The sequence below is a fragment of the Telmatherina bonti genome (genome assembly GCF_933228915.1).
Source record: "Telmatherina bonti genome assembly, chromosome: 5".
Lineage (NCBI taxonomy): Eukaryota > Metazoa > Chordata > Actinopteri > Atheriniformes > Telmatherinidae > Telmatherina > Telmatherina bonti.
In genome coordinates, this window is record NC_136623.1 from 13,846,778 (window position 1) to 13,867,707 (window position 20,930).

At 37.7% G+C, this 20,930-nt stretch overlaps 1 protein-coding gene across 1 annotated transcript in view; it reads right to left on the reverse strand.

Annotated features, from left to right (window-relative positions):
* LOC306756605 (neural-cadherin) overlaps nucleotides 1–20,930 on the reverse strand; it is a gene marked incomplete at both ends in the record, with an annotated part of 153,665 nt that overhangs the window by 69,895 nt on the left and 62,840 nt on the right. The window contains 3 exons of the mRNA XM_079241404.1: nucleotides 3,611–3,815; nucleotides 7,776–8,001; nucleotides 11,532–11,720. Of these exons, the coding sequence (XP_079097530.1) occupies nucleotides 3,611–3,815; nucleotides 7,776–8,001; nucleotides 11,532–11,720 (620 nt within the window). The remainder of the gene's footprint in view (nucleotides 1–3,610; nucleotides 3,816–7,775; nucleotides 8,002–11,531; nucleotides 11,721–20,930) is intronic.

Here is a 20,930-nt window from a genome sequence, read left to right on the forward strand (position 1 = left end):
TTTCTTTACTGTTTAGCTAGTTTTTTTTTAAGTCTCAGTTATAACTATTAACATAATAAATGGAATCAAACAACTTCAAAGCATCTTTGCGTTATTTGCGCTGTTGCAGCAGGGGGGTGGTAAAAATGACCCTTCTTGGCGGTTCTAGTGTTAATGGATCACTGGTCCTTGATTAGTTCCTCATTAGTTACTGAGTAAGTAGGCCAAATTGTGGCCATTTACTGATTTAAGTTCTCCTTGTAATTTGCATTTTTTACTGACATATTGATCTAATGTTTGTATGACTGACATGAAGATTATCTACTGCAACTGGACAATTGGTCAATGTATATATGTGAATTTTCGTGTCATTGTAATGAATACAGCTTTTTTCACTTTGTTCCTTCATTTCACTCTACCTACATGTCTAGGAACCAGAATGAAAATGGCCTTCACTCTCCTGTTCTACGAACTGGTGTTCCCAAGAGTGAGAACAGAATTTGGGGGGAAAGAGCTTTAAATATGCAACTTCTTACAGTCAAAATAATTCATAAACTGATTTGAAATCATCAGGCTAATCTAGGAGATTATAGGGCTCGAGAGGGAAACTCCCTCAGCCAATGTGACTGCTTTTAAACTTCTTTGCATAATTCATCTCATGCTGTATTTCATGTACCTAATGCTGGCTGCTAAATCTGTTTTACTGTTTTGATGTCTGTTTATTTATTTTGTGTTCTTTTATTGATTTTTGGTTGTGCTGCTTTCCTTGCCAGATCATTCTTGGGAAAACAGATTTCGTCTTTTAATGTGGTTTTATCTGATTAAATGAAGGATGAATGACTGTTTGAAGAACATATGATGCACTTTGTGGAAGAAAATAATGATTTTAAGTAAGTAAATACACCAGTCATTAAACAAAACACAGGCAAGATAACACATTAAGGGCCAGATCTACTAAGATCCAATTTGTAAGTAGTAATTTGTGTGCGCAGTCTAGAATTTTTCACATGGGGATGAACACGGTTTCGGGCTGATAACTGAGTGATTACACAAATGGGAAGCAGGTGCAAACGTGTTTGAGACTCTACTTAAATGATGGTTTTGAGCGTGCCATGGTTCACAGCATGGTGGTTTTGGAGAGAAGGCATGGCCTGCATTGAAGAAGTCGAACTGGCTCACAAATAAATACAATTTGGGAGCAAATTATTTAATGCTGTAAGTAAAATGATACAAACAGAGGATTAAGTAAAAAGATGGTATAAACACATTAGAAGGTGAATAAAAAATAAAAAAAAACATGTAGGGGAGCAGGGTGTATGAACTGTCAGCTTAAAAAAGCCACAAATAAATATGACAGTTTCTTGTTTCTTCTAAAGGCCTCAGGCAGGTTGTATTACATACAACGCAGCTCAAATTGCAATATAACCCTGTGTTTCAAGATATGTTGCGATTGCAGTGTTTTATAGTTTATGATAAACGTATGAAAAACCTAATTTAACTAATGCTAAGGTGTTGACTTGATCACTGGAGTGTGTTTGCTGCCCTGTATCAGAAGAATAGCCTTAGCTTGACAGGAAGGGTCTGTGAAGCTGTTGGATGGAACAATGGGAAAAGACTGACATAATCCTGACAAAATGTCAGATAAAGCCAAAGGCAACAGAATCTGCAGAAGCTACATGAAATTAGCGTTGCTAAACAGGCTGCCTCAACACAACTGACAGCAACACACACACACACACACACACACACACACACACATGCAGGGCCTTGAGAGTGAATTAGCCAGCTAAGCTTATAGAGCACTAGTGGCCTATGGGGTGTTGCTGGTAGTTTAGTAGCTATGTGTTCCGTCTAAACCATCTGGACCCGGAGACCAGTCAGAGCAGGTAATAATGGAGGGCTACATATGGATGTTTGAGTTAGGGTCTAAGTAGTCAGGATTGGACCATTTGTAATATGCATGTGCATCTTACTGATATCTCAGAATGGAGCTTTAAATCAATAGCTTTTTTGTTTTTAACACTTGCACAGTGAACACACACAGAACTCACAGAAAATGAAACAGCTGCATCACAGCATCTGATTCAGTGGCTGAGCTTCTCTCAGTTTTCAGCGATCCAAGAGCTCTTTGTTCAAAGGTCACGAGTCAGAGCCTACAGAAGTTTTAAAGTTTGTCTGTTGACGAAGGTGGCCAGTGGTAATGTGGATTTATTCTGTTTATCATTGAACAATAGGCTGTGATACCACTTACAGTGCTGTGTAGACCTTTTCTTTTGAATGACCACAAGGGCTCATTAGTGTGTTAACATGATTTTTAATAAGTCAGCAGTACTGAAGAATTATATCCAAATACATAATATTTTTCTCTGTTTACCGTGCACTGTGTAACTGTATAATCAAAATATTTAAGTGGATGGATGTAAAACAACATGGTTTGTTGTGGTTCATCCATAATATTAAGCTGTAATTAAACAAATAGCATATGTAATAAGTATTGTGTGTGCTCTGTATATGTGTCTTTGCCTCTCTAAAATAAGTCTTGACATAGTTCACAGGCAGCAGGAATTCATATCCACAGGCTAACAAGCGCCGGGTTTACTTTGACAGTGTTACAGGTTAGCTGCTCTGTGGCCTTGTTCTCACCTGGCATCATCATGCCTTTCGGATGATCTGATTACAAGTGAACAGCCCTGACTGCAGGTGGGAACGCACGCAGCATACATTGACTTTCGATTTCTGCTTCATTCAAAAGCATCATAATCCTGTTCAATCAATTAGCAGGTTGGACCTAAAGGCTTCCTGATTACCTACTCAAAACATCTGGCTAGCACACAAATAACAGCACATTTGGCAGTCATGCACCATTTTAGACAGATACAGAAGCTTTTTAGTTTTTGTTATTAGTTTTGTACGAGGCCCTTGATGGCCTTTTTTTTTTGAGCAAAAAGAAACCTCTTTCTTACAAAGGCATTAAGGGAAACTTGCTCATTAGCTCAAACCTGCTGCTGAGCACTGCAACACAACCAAAGCATCATTCAATCACAGAGAAATTACATGAGCAAGTAAAAAACAAAACATGAAAACAGCAGATGAAGCATGCCTGAGCATGAATGTTTCATGGTCAGAAGTTTTATTCCTGCTTGAAAAAACATGCTGCTTCTGTTTCTTTCTATAAATTTGCATTATTTTCAAATTAATCATGAACGTACTGGTGTTTACATAAAGCTGATTTTAGAACAAAGTTTACCCTCTTCTTTTAAAACTATAAACTTGTGATTTATGTCCTCTTGGATCAATACTGGTGTTACCATGGTGAATTTGGGAGTGTTTCTTCATTTTTCTTGTCTGATTCATCAGTAGAGGCGTTGATTGTTAAAACTGACCATTGGGTTGCAGATCTGTGTATGTATGGTGGAAATCAGTGCGCCTCAGTGACTTTTAATCTTATTTAACTTTAGTTTTATGCATGAACACACACTAAAGTCTTTGTGAATGCTGAAAATGACTCTAAAACGGTTGATGTGCAGTGATATATATTGGCTTGATCTTTTCTCCCAGCAACAATTTTATCCTTTGTAAAATACACAGTTAAATCTAGCAGCTTTTTATGTGAGTTCATTTGGTGGAGTACCTCTGCCACGCCGCTCAGGCCGGTGTCCGGTTCAGAAGCCCGGACCTGCAGAGTGTGAAGGTTGTGGCCACTCTCGTAGTCAACAGTCCTGGTCAGGCTGAGAGAGCCGCTCTCCTGGTTGATGCTAAACAGATTCCCAGGATTTACCAGCAGCATGTAGGACAACGTCTTCTTCTGGAACGAGACCGCCTGAACCACAGCAACACTGAATGGATAAGAGACAGCTAAATGTTAGGACATGATCGGGTGCGTACTTACAACTTCTAATGTTTTTAACCCGATTATATATATTATATTATATATATTATATATATATATATATATATATATATATATATATATATATATATATATATATATATATATATATATATATATATATATGTATATATATATATATATATATATATATATATATATATATATATATGTATGTATTCATAATTTGTGTTAATTTTGTGAAAAGCACTTTGAGCTGCTTTTGTATGAAAACTGCTGTATAAATAAAGTTTGATTTAAAAAAAACAAAACAAAACAGAACAAACACAAAGAAACAATTAAGTCATTACAATTTTTTATAAATTTTTTCAGATCCCAGATGAGCCTCTTTTAGGGCTCCATGGCTACAAAGAAATTGTAGATTTACTCCAGAGTTTTTTATTTTTATTTTTATTTATTTAAATTTGTGAGGCTAATTGCAACAACAAAAATATTATGAATCACAAGCAACCCTCGCCAGGCAAGTTCTTCCCCTTCCACAAGTATGACCAATCGCACGTTAAACTTCAGTACCTGCCTTTACACCACGTTCACAATATATTGTTGTACAGCAATGATGTGAAATGGTCCAGTTTGTGTTGCTTTTGGTCTTTGTAGCCTTTGGATGGTGACACAGGAAGTACAGCTTTTCCAGCTTTCCTCGATAACAGAGCAAAGAGAGCTGCAACAAAGAGCAACGGCCGAGCGCTCTTTGAGTCTGACTCTTCTTCTCTGACTCATTTGATATTTTTCTTGGCTTAGGCTAGCAGAGAAGACCTGTCTTGACCTGACACACATCTTGTTTGTTGTCTTGGGGTCTAAATCTATCTGTCTTTCTACTATTGGATAGTTTTCATTTGTTGTTTTGGAATGAGGGCTCTCTCTCTCTCTTTACAGACGTTACACACACATAGGAGCCACCATTCTAGATGCTTTCAGACTTGCATACTGTACATCAAATACGCCATATAAATCATACTAGATGGGTTGCCTAGCTAACAGTGACAATGCCACAATGGTATTATGAATATTTGGAAAATGATCATTAAATGCTAACGCTGGTACATTTCCTCAAGTCTGGATTTATCCCATTCCTTCTTTCATTTTATTTAATTGTGAAACACTATGAAACACTTTGTTCTATAAATAAACTTGACTTGTCTTTCCTAAAGTGTAAACACGACCGCAAGTCAGAGCAAAGCTGCTCTACATTTCTGTTTCCAAACAGACTCAGAGCGGAGAGGAGCTGTGAGGAGACGACAGCCTTAATGGATTATTCTGAGCTCAGAAACCATCACAACCTGGTTAATCAATTTGATTAAAACAATCTCACACACACACACACACATGTACACACAAACACATACACACAGAGGGCAAGAGCATAGTAACACATAAAAGGGATATAATGGAAGTAGAGACCCACACAAAACACATATTGAGATACACCTACACACTGCTCACAGGGTGGCATGGATACTTGGATATTAATACAATGTGCTTTGCGCCAGCAGCCCTGAGGGATTCAAACACACACTCTCTCTCTCTCTCTCTCTCACACACACACACACACACACACACACACACACACACACACACACACACACATACTCTCACTCTCCTTCATGTTTATCCAGACCTCACTTTTAATAAATATTTGAATTTGCCACACTTGCAAATTCTCAGCCTCAGGCCAGACTCACACATCTGGGTCCTCTTCATTCATCCCACCCCCTTCCTTCTCTTCCTCATCCCTCTGTCTCCTTCTTCTCCTTTTCTCTGTTATCGTCACTCCTTCTCTTCCTTCTCCTTCCCCTATATTTTTTTTTCTTTTGTCTCGCTCTACGGGGCTCATCTTTTCATGCATCACATGACATGCAAAGCAAAGGAATCAACCGTGGACACACACACATGAACACACACACACACACCAAGCACACAAATGGACACACACATCTCACCCGTATTTTCATACTCATTATTTAAGGTAGTGACATGCAGATGATGGTGGTGTAAATATGGAAGCTTTTAGTTTAACTTTTAACCTAAAACTATGAAAATGCAGAATTTCCAGAATGCCACTGTGATACAATCAATACCCTGAGCATGTGCACAAAATATGCAGATATGTATCTCCACCATGTAGCAAAAGCATTCCTAATATTCTGTAAAATTGAGCTTTGTTAAGTGGAATACTGATAGAAACACAGAAGTTATGGAAAAACACAACAGCGTTAGCAGTAACTTGACTCTGCATTGTGTATTTTAGCAGCCATGTCTGATCTAAACTTATGAGATCAACATCGACCCTGGGCTGTGGACTAAGATGCTGATGTTACTGACAACATTTACTAACTGTAACGTTTTATTGTGGTTGAACGTAAGGTGAGGTGGTGGTCTCTGGTGAGTGTAAACAAAAAAATAGCTCAAATTCTGTAAGTTAAAAAAAGAAAAAAAAGGGAAAAAAAAAACTTTGTCACTGTTAATAAAATTGCTGCATCCCATTACAGCAGAGAGACATTAGAGATATTTGTAACTACTTAAATGAGTTTGTACACAGATCGACAGACCTAAAAAAGCCAGAATTTTTTATTTTTTGTATTGACATCACTGGTAATCCAAAATGACATCAGTGTAGTTTTCTGTGTTCATTATGGCTTTTTCCCTCCTTTTATCTTATCATAGAATTTTAAAATCATTAACATCAGAAATGTCTTTTTTTTTTTTTTTTTTTTTTTGCATTACTTATCAATTCTGCATCAACAGAAACCTGTTTTATTATATGAAGAGATATTGTGCTATGGTCAGAAGTCACAGCATCCCAGAAATTGTAACACAAATGTCATGGTGTTTAATACTATAGCTGACCTCTACATGCCCACACCCACCCTGCCCCTCCTCTTCAGAATCATTTTGAAAAACAGGGAAACGATTTAACTTTTGTGGTGCATTTTGGAGATTGTTTGGCAGGGAGGGAAGTTTGATAAATAAAGAAAAGGCCAACAGACTTCTAGCTGTACAGTGAAACCATTCACAGTGTTGTTGACACAATGAACAACAACCCAGTCACAGTTTCCTAACACTGGTTTTGAATTATATGTACATTTGTAACACATAAAAGACATGTATAGCTGTTCTTAAAGGCAGAGTATGTAAGATTTCAAGGCGATTCTTTCCACCACTAGTTGGCAAACACCAGGTCGTGGGCAAAACCACAAAACTGCTACCTCCACAAACGACCACAGGTTGGCAGTAATGAGCAAAACTCACCCCTCACCCCTCCTCCTTGCCAGCTCCAATGAGGGCAGGAATCTCTTGTGAGCTGTAGCTCAGAGCCGCTCTGCAATAAATGGGCTCATACTCATCCTACTGGTGGAAAAAAAGTACTTTTTTTTTTTTTTACTGGTCAGAAAACATTCAAGAAGGGTCTTTGTCATTAATTAAACTTGTAATTTAATAACGCATCAGTTATGGACAGACTGGAACCTACATGTTTAAAAAACTATCTAATTATGATTGTAGTTATTTCTTTAGTTAATTTATTTAGAAAATAATGAAAATCTTACATACTCTACCTTTAAGTAATAAAACAATGTTTTCTTTTTTTTTTTTTACCATCAATGGCCGCTTTGTATTCAACTTACATTGTCCTCATAAAAATGGGCCTGATGGGTTTTATTTCATACAATTCACATATTTCATAGGAAAGGGGCATTTACACAACTAAAATAAACTGAATTAGGCTAGCGTAGCTAAAATTACAACTAGTAAAGTGGATTATATCCATCAGAGAGCAAAACCACACATATGAGGAAATGAGGAGAGACTCAAAGGGGCAAAACCCCCCCCCTATTTTCCTCCCATTAAAGCCAAAAACATCAGATGAATCAGACATATGGGGACTCACGCTTGGCCAACGTGTGTGTTTTCTGGCACATTCAGGTTGTAGGTGGAGTTGGTAAACTGCGGTGGTCGATATCCAGCGAGGAGAGCAACTGTGGCGGGTGGGCCTTTGCGTCCGCGTCCATCCACTGCCTGCACCTGCAGAAAGTACTCCTTGCTGGGGGTCAGAGGTCGTCCTGTGGTCCTGATCACACCAGAACGACGATCCACCTCAAAACAATCCTCACCACCTTTATATTAAGAGACGAGCAGAAGATAAAGAAGCTAAAGCTGTTGTACATCAGCTTGAAGTGATAAAAATCCCATTTCACTCATCTAAACATGTTTCCTCATTAAACTTGTTCCCTGAACTGAAGTAACACCAAAATGCTGATTTATCACACGTAGAAAGCTTTTAGAGGCTTTTCTTTCTCTAAAATTTTGTTTCATTAGTTGTTTTTTTTCCACAAATTTACTATAAAAGTAAAATGTAACACAAAACAAGCTTCGTTCGTTGTTAACTGCCAATAAAACATTCCTGTTTCCAGTCGCATTTATTCCATCATAAATTCAACATATTGGTAACTGCTGTGCATAATATTAGAAAATCTTTTTTCTAAATACATACATAAACTATTTTTCATTTCATTAATTTAATTTCGCACTGTATTATTGATCATGCGTCTTTATTTTCATGCAAAATTTGAACAATGGATCAATTTGTGCAGTTGGTCGTGTAAACAGGCATCCGTCTTTCAACTTGTCCATTTGTATATAAATAAATGGATGGAGTCCCAGCTGTCCAATTATGAAAAGCAAATTGAAGCAAATTAATGCTTGAGGGATGCTGGGTGTGTGTTTATTTCTGTTTGATAGATGTTTAACACTCACTGAAGACAAAAAAAAAAACAAAACAAAAAAACAAAACAAAGGAAAAACAGACAGGCTCATTTTCACCCGTGTCCCCTCGGGTTTATGAGACAGAAAAAAGGGGAAAAGGCAGTGAGAAAAAAATGGAGCAGTGGAGGAAAAAAGTGAAGGATGTGAGGAAAAACATAAGTATGGATGAGGCAGAAGTAATAAAATGGTGTGGATGATGGAGGGGAAATCAAAGAAAATCTGAGTTTTAGCGAGCAATGTGGAGAATGTAGAGAGGTATGAAGGAGGTTGAAAAAGGAAGATGAGTTGGATGAAGGAAAAAAGAATGGGGGACAAATAGAAGGGAAGTTATTAAAAAAGAGAAATATGTAACAGAAGAATCCCCAGCTGTTGACCAGAGGGCTCTGAAGCAGCAGCTGCATCCAGTCTGTCAATCATCTCTGTCTGCTTCATCTATTTGTGGTGCTTTCATTTAACAACAAATTCATCTGAGGTTTGTTTGCATCTGCAGTGGAGGTTTATGTGTTAAAGAGTTATATTACACACAGTGGTGTACAAAAAAAATAGGGGTGGGTCTTTAATGTGTTGATAACAATGAATTATTTACAGAAAATTTACCAAGTAAATATGCATTTAATTGCAGTTTGGAGACTGACGTTAAAGCATTTATCATTAACTTTTCTCACTGAGTTACGTCTATAGTGCAGTAAGTCAGAGAAACGCCAGAGGGGTCAGTTAAAGTAGATAAAATGGTTAAAATTGGGTGATAGGAATATTTTAGTTTTGGGGAGTGAAACGCTTTAAATTCAGACTAGTAACTGGGGTGGGACTTGAATGTGTTAATTTGATTAATTAATTACAGAAAAAATGACATGTTAAGAAAATGAACCCATTTAATCGCAGAATGTAAAACTTAGCCAGTGCTCAATTTCCTTTTACATCGATTACATTGAGGCACACGGTAACTTCCGCTCATGACTAATAACTTAGCAATTTGGTGATATTTTTATCATTTTTCAGACCCCTCTTGCCACTCCAACTAAAGGACAAATAACTACCAATAACTGTGATGTTAACATTTTCTAGTAATATTGGAGACTTTAGGTAATTAACGTGAAAGTATGTCTCACTTTCCTTTGTTAGCAGCAGCGACTGCTGTGCAATCCCCTCCCCCACCCAGAAGAAGAAGCTTGGTCCTCACGCAGCTTTCAGCCTCAAGCTGCAGTCAAAGCAGGACATGATCACCTCTGATGCATGACCAGACTGAAGTTGCCACTGGTTGATCCCACTCTTGCTTACTGTTAGATACTAATATCTATTAAAGAAGTGTGTGGACGAACACATGTAACACGTTAAAAGCACTGTAATGTGCTTCAGACTGCAGCTGTTAGTTAAAGAACGTAAAATGACACTTTGGCTTTAGCTCTGTTTAGTTTTAGAAAAGGAATTTTATATTTCTTTGCTACTGTTTTGAATGGAAACACAATTAAATGCATTTCCAGACATTAACAGAGCTTGAGTTTGCAGTATTAACATATGTGTCTATTACTTGATTTAGTCATCCAATAAAACCCATTAAATAAAAAAAAAATGTCGCTTTTTGGGCCAGATATTGTTATGCGATTAAAATGCAGTAATTTAAAATGATTTAATTACAAAATCCAGCAATTAGTTAGATTCATTTTCTAATTGCATCCCGCCCCTAGATAGTATTACAAAAAAAAAAGCTATTAAAGTATTCTGAGCTTTTAGGCTTGGTACTATATGCTCTGTGGTACAGTATTGCATGCTTCAAGGGTTACTGACAGTGATTTGTATTCAAAAAAGCATCCCTTGGTGTTGTCAAGCTGTGCACCAATCACAAATAAAATACTCCCATAGGATTGGTGGGTGAAGTGGTGCTGAGCTTCTCTGTACATGCCATAAAAGTTGTTCTTATATTATTATAAGCAGAGGCATAAAAACAAGGCTGAGAACTGAGCAGTGGTTTTGCAACCATTTTGTATTTCTTCTAATTTAGGACATTTAAGCTGAGGAAAAATGTATTTATGACACTAATCGGCTTCACACAAACGCATACTGTGTGGACATTTTTATTTATTTATTTTTTTTTATCATGTTAGCATGATGCTAAAAACAACTGGATTACTTGTTTGAACACATGTAGTCACATTATGCCAAAGGGGAGTCAGAACCCTTTATAATGGAAGCATTAGAAATTAGCTCCTAAAATATCAGTCCTATTTCTTCCTCCTCCTTTTTCCTCGTCCACAGCCACGGGCACCCATACGCCCACCGTTCTACTCACCCACTCACTACCTCTCCAGAGACTTTGCTATTATTCCTAAATCTGGGAGCTTTCGATGCCCCGGGGAGCGATTAACAGTGCAGCTCCGTGCCGTTTATGTGCATCTTTCTCCCCTTCCCTCACTTGTCAGTAATTGAAATCCAACAAGTCAAATTTTTATTTATAAATCGCTCCTTTGAGCAAAGCAAGTTTGTCACAGAGGGCCTGACGATGGCAGAGCAGCAGCAGACTTAATTCATGATACGGGCAAAAGATAAAAGCCAGAGCAAACGCATGACAGGTTTTAGAAAAAAAAAAATCAACCAAAACAAGAGAGAAGTTTCACTGGTAGGTAAAAGGAAAAAAAATGACGGGGGAGTTTGATGAATTTTGAGTTTAAAGAGTTGAATTTTAAATTTTAAACTTCATTTGTCATTTTTGAAGCTTCTTTATGAAATCTAAACAATGCTTTATTTGTTCGTAGGAGTGTTAAAGGCACTGTGCTCTATGTAACGTAGGGGCTCTGATGTAAAGTATGTGGAAAGATTAATGAAAACATAAAAGAGAGGATGAAAACAAAAAACAAAAACAATTAATCTACAGTAAAACGCGTACCTTCCAGTAGGAGGAACTGGGCTTGTCCAAGGGTTCCATCTCGTTGCCGTGCCGACAGTCGGTACACTACAGACCCAGGAGTTGCATCAGGACCAACGGCGCCCAGGTAAGGTGAAGGAAACATCCCCCACTGCAGGTCAGCCTGACTGGGCATGCTCAGGGTCAGCCTGCACAGGTACCACTCATCACCTAAAAGTTGAAAGAAAGGATTTTAATTTGTTTTGTGCAAAAAAAAAAAAAAAAAAAAAAAAAAAAAAAAAAGTCCTAACTTTCCTTAAACATATACAGGACTGTCTTCATCATAAACCAATTTCAAATCTATTATTGTGTTTTCTGTTTTATTTCCTGAGCCTAACATTACATAGTTTTATAATTATTTAAACACTGGAAAGATTTCCATCTCATCATAAATAAGCCTCCTACTGAATAACGACTAAATTGGAAACGATTTTCTTTAAACTCCAACAGATAAACTCCAACAACCACTTTTTAAACAACCATGTTGAAAGATACATCCCATACTTGTGGAAAAGGCATCTGTTTAAGAAGGGTCAAATCACTGGCATGCATTAAACAGAAAATTGGATTATTAACTCTCCAATGCATTATTAAAATCTGAAAGGATAGTGGGGACTATTGTCTTCCAGGAAGAAACGTGGTCAGAAAAAAAACTCAATGATGATGGCAATAAACATTTAATGAAATCAAATTGAAGAGAACGAAGAGGCAGTTTAATGTTTTATAGTGAAAGTAAGAATATTTCCACATGCACATAATGCCTGTGGGGGGGCAGTCTGTGATCTCTGGTTGCTGCTGGTGGTCAGTTCTAGGTTCAGCAACATCATGTGTCTGAAGAGGTCAACTTACTACCTGAATATACTGAATGACCAAGTTATTCCATCAATACATTTTTTTCTTCCCTGATGGCATGACCATATTCCAAGATGAAATTGCAAGGATTCATTGGGCTTAAATTGTGAAAAAAGGGATTCAGAAGTCTACAAAAAGTTTTGCGTATTTTAGTGACTGCTTCCTTGCTGTAAGTGGCTGCAATTGTTGTCTTGGCTTTGCAGTAATGAAGCTTGTCAGCTAAGCTGCTTCGAGTTGTTCAGACAGAAATGTAAAAGAGGAGCAGCTCTCAGCCAAAAGGGACAAAGTGACATTTCTTAACAACATGCGCTATGTTTTCTCATGTTTCATCTTCACCTTTATGCACGAGAAGACTGAGAGAGACACATGGTGGAGGAGAGAAAATAAAACAACAAAACTTTCAGAAGAATACACAGGCATGAACACAGCAGGGGCTCCCATTTGCCCAGTCAAAAATACACACACATCTGTATCTACTATTCTGCTCTATGTTGTATTCACTGTTTTCTGTATCTGAGGGATTTTTTTTTTTTCGGTTTGGAGGGTACCTTGGTGCTCGCTGTTGTTTTGGTTCCTGTGTCATTTCACAAGAACGCAGGAGACAACAGCCTGAACAAGAGAGGAAACTTCGCTTCAGAGAGACCAAAGACAAAGAGAGGGAGGAGGGGGTGACAGGAAAAGGAGAAGGAAGGAGAGTCGACAATGCAACAGCGTCTGCCTCTGTTTCTGCCTTTTTATATCATGTCTACACGTCTGTCAATAAGCTGGAAGGAACAGAAGCAGATGTGGAAGCACAGACCATTTCACTCATTAATGTAGACTGTGAGGAGAGAATCAGTCAGAGGGGGAAGAAGAGAAAGATGGAAACAAGGGAGTAAATGCAAAAAGGAAAGAAATAAAGAGAGAAATCAGAACTTTTGAGGACAAGTGGGATGAAGAAGAGATTACATTTGAAAGAATTCACAAAAAAGTTGAATTTCTTCTGGGAAATGATGTTGAAATCAGTGCTATAGATGCTAATAAAAACATTTAGAAATTGTTTGAATCAGTGGCGTCTAACATATTTTTCTTGATGTCCCTTACATGAAACCACTACAAAAGCCACGACATCCATGAGCATTTTCCGACTCCCGAATGGAAGTTTCAAAGTTCCAACACGTCATCCAAATGGATTTGACTTAATATTTAAGTCACAGCTATTTCTAAACATTTAAATGACATTTTTGGACCATTATCACTGACGTCACATTGTTTGTTGTGCTGCTGTGTTCGGTGGAAAGAGTTAGCCGATGTTACTGAGTGATCGTTATTTTGCTGTTAATTGTGTCTCATCAAGGACAGCGCTAGCAGATGTCACACTTTCCAAACCAGTGCAGCACTTATGTGGTTAGTTCAGACAGAAATATTGAAAAAAACAAAAAACAAACAAACAAACAAACAAAAAGATCCTTTGGCAGGATGGTTTATCAGACCTTCAGCAGCGGAAGGAGCCCCCAAAAAACTGTTTCAATGTTAAATTCAAGAGTTATATTAAATTTACTAAGTAAACATTGCTGTTTTATGACTGTTTATTGACATCATAAAGGAAAATAAAACTCTGTTGTCACCATATTTCACATTTACTCGACAATGAAGTTTAAATTAACTCAATATCCAATCAAATTTCCCGCACTTGCTTTTATACTGTAAGAAAACTAAAACATTTTTGTTAATTTGCTGCTTAAAACCAACAAAGTGCTTGCTACACAGCCTGAGAGCGCGTCCAGCTGTCTCAACCCATTTAGCCTGTCGTTCAGGGTCAGAAGGCAGTCTGGAAAGTGAAGTCCAATTCCAAGGATGTCAGTTGGTACATTCTATTCTATTCTATTCTATTCTATTCTATTCTATTCTATTCTATTCTATTCTATTCTATAGTCATTTAGCAGATGCTTTTATCCAAAGTGACTTACTTACCCTGATAGGAGGGTAACTTGGGGTTCAGTGTCTTGCCCAAGGACACGTCAGCACATAGTCAGTGGAATCAGTCTCCCAACTTTGCAGGTGAAAGACGACTGCTCTTCCTGCTGAGCTACAGCAGAAGGGACAGCACCAAAACACTAGATGTAGCAGCCAAGCAGTATGCATGCTTGGTTTATTATTTGCTAGCTATCAACTTCGCTGAGTGCAAATCACATAATCAGTGATGAAATCTGAGAATGGCTTAAATGTACATATTTAAATTGTGAAGCTATTTAAATAAAAATAATTCACATACTAAAATGTTAACAATTATATCTGCAATATCCACAATTTTACAAATACAGGACCATTACTAATGTACCATTACCTGTTGTTAACAGGTTGTTCAAATGCATGTTGCAAACAGCATAAGACATTAACTAATCTAACCAACTTTTGACAGCATATATATTAGAATACATATGGCTAAGCTCTATTGTGGTTGCAATATTAAAACAGCTGACTACTTTTTCAATTACAAAGGATCAAAATGATCTTATGAACGTGGCTCTATTAATTCTTTTGTTTTGGTTTCTGTTCTTTTTTGAGCATGAAATAAAAAGGAAAAAACTAAAACATGCAAATGAAAACCCCTTGAAAAATCCATGACAGACTGATGTTTTGGGTCTACTTATACTTGAAAAAACTTATGAAAAGCAGAAAAAAACAGAAAGCTTACAGAGAAGAAGACAAGAAGCCTTCCATCTCAGTGCTACTCCATCTTCTTCTGCGTGGCTAGTCTTCAGTTTTAAGCCAGCCCATAAAATCCAGAATACATCTGTTTCTGTCTGCTATTTTCCATACGCTAGGCTGTGGGCTGTGTATGAAAGCAAAATGAAATCTGTCCCATTATTGTGATAAATATCAACACTTTTAGATGCAACGCCAGAGGTCAGCACCATGTGTCAGGCCAGGCACAAACCATAAAAACACTACCTCTCTCTATGGAAACACACATCCAAAAGGTGGGGGGGGGGGGTGGGGGGCGGGGGGGGGGGGGTGGCAGAGCTGTCGGCTGGAAAAAAAAACACTTCCATCACACCTCAAGGCAGATGAAAGGTCACTGACACCAGAGTAATGACTTTTGAAGACTTTTCACAGCAGCAGATGGGGAACAGACTGGACTCTTCCTCTGCAGTATGATGTTATATTTAAGTGTTGTGGTTTTCCTATGAGTGACGATTTTTCAGCATCTCTGTTGTCACCAAAGAAAAAGGAACAAATTATCTGCAAAGGAGCAAAACCAGCCACGAATAAGCCCCCCCGAAAAAATAAAAATAAAACAGAACTGAGTGTAGCATCAGTTCCATGTGTAAGCACACGCTTGTTTGAGGAGAATTTGTTATTTGAGGTTGTTGAAACTTTTTCTTTTTTAACTGAAAGAGTACGACCCCATTTCTCATTCTTCTGCTTGATTTGTTGACATTTTCTCAGAAGTACTTTGCATCACATATGAGCATAAAGGTATAAGTGTTTGAATCCAACATGTTCAACAGGTGTAAAACTATACAATTATCTTTTTCACTGGATTAAAAATGTAAAATTGTATGTTCTCAACCAGATCACAGTCATTTCCCTCAATATTTCAAATTTTAGCTATTAATCCGAATCAAATACTATGTTCCCTAAACTTACTGAGACCATTTGAGTGTATCAGTCTGATGTGAAACTAATGTGTTAAACTGAAAGTTAAAAGATAAGAAAGAAAATCAAAAATAAAGAAGTGTGGAAAATATAGCAGCATTTACTTGGTATTGACTTAAAGCTGAATAGTGAAATGTGTCGGTTTTTTGTCACATAGAGTAAGAAACTTTGATGGTATGAATAAAGTATGACCTGCATACTTTAAATTACATCATAAATACACAGTGAGAAAAGAAACTACACAAACAAAAATAATAATTAAAAAAACCCAGAATATTTTGCTGCTCATATATGTTGTCACTGAATGCATCATTATATTTTTGTTGATTTAAGTGATGCCATGTTTGTCGACAGATGAAATAATAATAATTATTCTGCTGTAACCAGCAGAATAATTTCATACATTTTTGGAGGGAAATGATTCATATTAACCAGTAAATATTTATTAAAATTAAACATGATTATATCAGCCTTTATATTTCTTACTGCTGTCATTACCATCCATCTTTGTAAGGTTTATTAATGAGGTTTTAAGGGCTTATTTTATCTAACAGCGAGGTTTGCTATGAGGTAGGATGTGATGTCCCAGCGGTTTGGACAGTACTTTATGCTGAAGCCACAGTGCATCCAACTCCAAAGATCCCCTCACTGACTTCTAACATACAGGCCTACCAAGCCATGAACTCTGAGTGTACTTTAAGTCTACATGAGTGTAATGACCCCTAAACCCTTGCATATCATTATCATCTGGATAAACTTTACTTCTTAAATTTGTCTGAAACTAATCTTATTCAAACATGCATTGTTTGTGCTTTGAGCTCTGAAATCACTGGCGTGTGTTGTTGCTATGAGTCCAATGCAAATTTGGGCCATGTCCTTGGTTTTGCACTGATGCAGGTTATCATCATGGTTAAAGATAACTTTGTTCTGCACCCTGGAGGTGTCACAACTACTCACCTTATCTGGTTGAACAATAGTGTGTGTGTGTGTGTGTATATGTTAAGTGATAAACTTTCTTCACTTTGTCTTCTCTGCAAAGGAAACTCTTTTTGCAGCCTGAACGGTGTACTGATCCCTGATGCGAGCCACTGAGCTCAATGAACACATGCATGCATGCATACAAAAATGCCAAGACTCGGGGTGGCAGACAGCCTGCGGCGAGGAACAGGAGTGGAAGAAGAAAAAAATGGTCGAGAACCTTAGTGGTGTGAAGTCATTTCCACACTGGACAGATGTATCTGACCTCTCAAGCATGGCATCATTTGTCTGGGTTCTTCCACATTTTAGTGAAGTGAGAGTAAACCAATGCCATATAAGTTAGCTCCTGCTTGTCTGTTTGTTTTGTCATCTTTCTAGTTAACTGTAAAATTTTTATTTGCCGAAGTGACTCAGAAACACATCTCCGGGCGAGTAAAGATGCATCTGGGTGGTTTTGGACTGTCTCATGCACCAAGAAATGCCTGAAAATGAGCCTCAATTTGTTCCACTCTGCTTTTTTATCCGTGACTCCTTTCATCCCTCTGCTTCTAACGATATCCCCCCATGTTTTGGGGTAAGTTCCTTTCATTGGTTAGATTAAATTTTCACCAACACTGAACTGCACCACAGTTTCTATGATAGAAAAGGGAGTGAATTACTTCACACAGCCACAAATCTGTTAAACTGTGTATCTTATGAACACAATCCACACCCAGGGAGATGGGTCGATGAACAGTGGAATAAAGAAATGCAGTCCAGCGTCATTGATCTTACCTGAACAAAGAAGCTGAACTGAAGATGCTAAAGGATGAAATACTTTGTAAAGAAGCCAGCGATCTAGATTTGTGAAGAAGCTGCAATTATAAAATCAATCAACACTTTCTGTTGAGTTGCATGGCAGCTGCTGGTTCAGTGGGTTTTCTTCTAAGGGACGAAAACACAGGAAGCAGTTTCTCACAGGCTCTGGGAGCTGCAATTGATTGCTTCTTACAGGTTTTAATGCAACTCAATTCAAAAGGTAAAGGTTTCCTAGGGTTGTGTGTAGTACTTTTAGTTTATTTATGATGTGCTTTACAGGAACACAATCACACACTTTTATCTAAAAAAGTCATAGGGTGAGTATGTGAGAAATAGAAAAATTGATGGGTTAGTCTCTGATGCTGACCAATAAAAGCAGAAATAAACATGTATTGTGTTGTCAAATATACCAAATAAACATGGTTTACTACATCTTGTTTAATACTTTTGCAGCATAAATCCTCATTTCTGTCCATAATTGTTCTCTTTAATTATTCTTTCATGAGCTCAAGTAGTTTTGTCAGCCATACAACTGTTATCTGATAATAATTTGATAATTTATTGAAAGGAAAACCCCTTGAGATGTGACATCTTGTTTGCAAGGGGGACCAAAGGAACATACAATTTATACAAGACAACAATACAGTACAAAAAAACAATAAAGCAAAAGACAACCTGACCAAGACAAAACACAAAACACAGGACAATCTTGCTCAGACACACCCACCTATTTCCCTACACATCTGTAGATCAAACACATTAATATTGTAAATACTAACAAAAACATGCTAATATGGAAAGAGCAGAGTGACCGTCTCATGAGAGCGTAAAAACTTTTTATCAATGTTTAAAGTCATTAATATAAAGTCATAATCAACCAAGTGTTGCCATCATGAGATTTAATTGCTTTAATTTACTTAAAATGTAAAAAACCTATTTGTGAATATGAGCTTGATATGTGTTTTTATGTGGCGCTCCCATTGGAGATTCTGTTACATGGATGCATCAGCTGGCATCCATGTGCAGAGATGATAAGATTTCCAATTACATTGCACGAAAAAAAAAACTTTTTTTTTTTTTTTTTTTTTTTTTTACCAAGTGGGTTGTTGTACACCACAACAGTGATTTGATGCAGGAAATCTCTGCTGGAGACAGAAACCAAGAGAGCTGTTTGTCAGAGATATGCTCTTTCTTTCATCTCTGCTTTTCTAAATTCTTTCTCGTTTGTCTTCTTACTGTCATCTCCACTGCGCGTCTCATACACTGTACATGTAGGTCCCCGCTGAAGTGCTGTCACATTGTTTATGCAACCTTTGTGTTTGCCACAATGCATTTCTCCTCTGGTCATGTCTTGAAAAAGATGTTTTTCAGAGAAACACCCTGATGTATATGCATCCACGGAGCGAGTGTTGGCGGAGATTTGAGCTCTTTGTCTCTGCTGTGTTAGTGTGAGTTCATTGTCCTCTTCTTATCTGCTGGATCTGTTTGTGTGAGGCGATGGCCTAATTTCCTGGCAGAGATCAATAAAGTTTCATAAAGCTCGTCACATTTAAAGAACCCTCCCAATTTGATGTGTTGGACAGAGAATGCCGTTTCGTCGTTAATCATTTAAACAGGAAGTGTCGAGGATGACACATCCTTCATGCAGGCGGATAAATAGTCCCAGTGAAGTGTAGCTAAGTCCATCTTAAGCTGCCACTTACTCATTTGAATCTCAATGTGGAGCGTGTCATGCCTTGTTATGCAAAGTGGGGCTAAAAAGAGAAAGGGAATTGTGCTTTGTTTATTCCAAACTCCATTCTGATGTCTTTTAATTTAAATTCATTTATTTGTTTGGAGAGGGGATTGGGTTGTCTGACACACAGCGTATCAGGATCAGAGCAGGAGGCAACGGAATCGAGAGGACAGAGGCACAATGAGAAGAGCTATTTTCTGTCCTTCTCCTCTGAGTATCTGACTTGAATGGCAGCTGATGTACTTAGCGTGAAGCGGAGCTGTGGCAGCCAACCAGCACGGCTTCAGAAATAGCAAACCGCTTCTGCTGCTGGTGCTCGCAGGAGCTTCAATTAGGGGAGGTATGGAAAACAAGACGTGAAGGGGGAGGAGGTGAGGGTGGATTAAATTCAAATATGGTCACGCCCACAGGTTGTCACACAACCACTGATGATAGGTGATTAAAGTGCAAGATGCGTTTATATATGAAGTGCTTTTAACAAAGCCGTTTGTCACAACCTGCTTTGTGGAACAGCAGGAGAGGAAACATTGAGATCAAAACCAGCAAGACACATTAAAGATGAGGGGAAAAGTGCACAAGAATGTCAAACACAACAAAGTCAAGACAAGCATAGATCTCAGAAAAGATCGAGCACAACGTCTCCAACAAAACCTCTTAACACTGACTTTATATGCAGGGTTTCAAAGGAAGACTAAAGAAAGAAGCAAATACCGGTACAGTCAAAAGACTAAAAAAAAATGCAAAAAACTTCTGCCCAATTAAATGCAAAATACACAGAAAACAGAAGCTAAAAGTTCTGCCGCTGCAATAGTTTCAAAGCTTTCAAGGCTGGAGGTCAAACGTTCTGGAGTGAAGAAGCAGAACTGAGACCAAGTTTGACCTGCACAGGATATTGTTTCCTTCGTCAACAATAGGGCCGATGATGTTGATATGAGAAGTTGATAGGAGCAAAATTGGGAAGGAGTTTGTTTTTTTTTCTCTATCTTTTGTATTTGGTATGAGCAGAAACACTTCCCACCACTCTGACTCATTAAACATCATGCAATCAGCTTTTTCTTCCTACAGAATAAAAATATGGATAATGTGTCAATGCATACCTGTCAAGTATCCCGTTTTGGCCGTGAAACTCACGTTTTTTTTACACGTCTTTCCCGCATTGATATATTCCCGTAAATCTATCAGAATATAATATGGGGAGAAAATCATCCCTGCCCCTGCAAATTTTGTGGTACTGTTTGAAATTTCTGATTTGTCAGGTTCTACACCAAAAGTAGCGTGGACAAACCATACAGTACCTTCTATAACATTTTTTTAATTGTATTTCTTTCTACAAAGCCTTAAAACATATTAAAAACTGGTTAAACAGACATAAACAT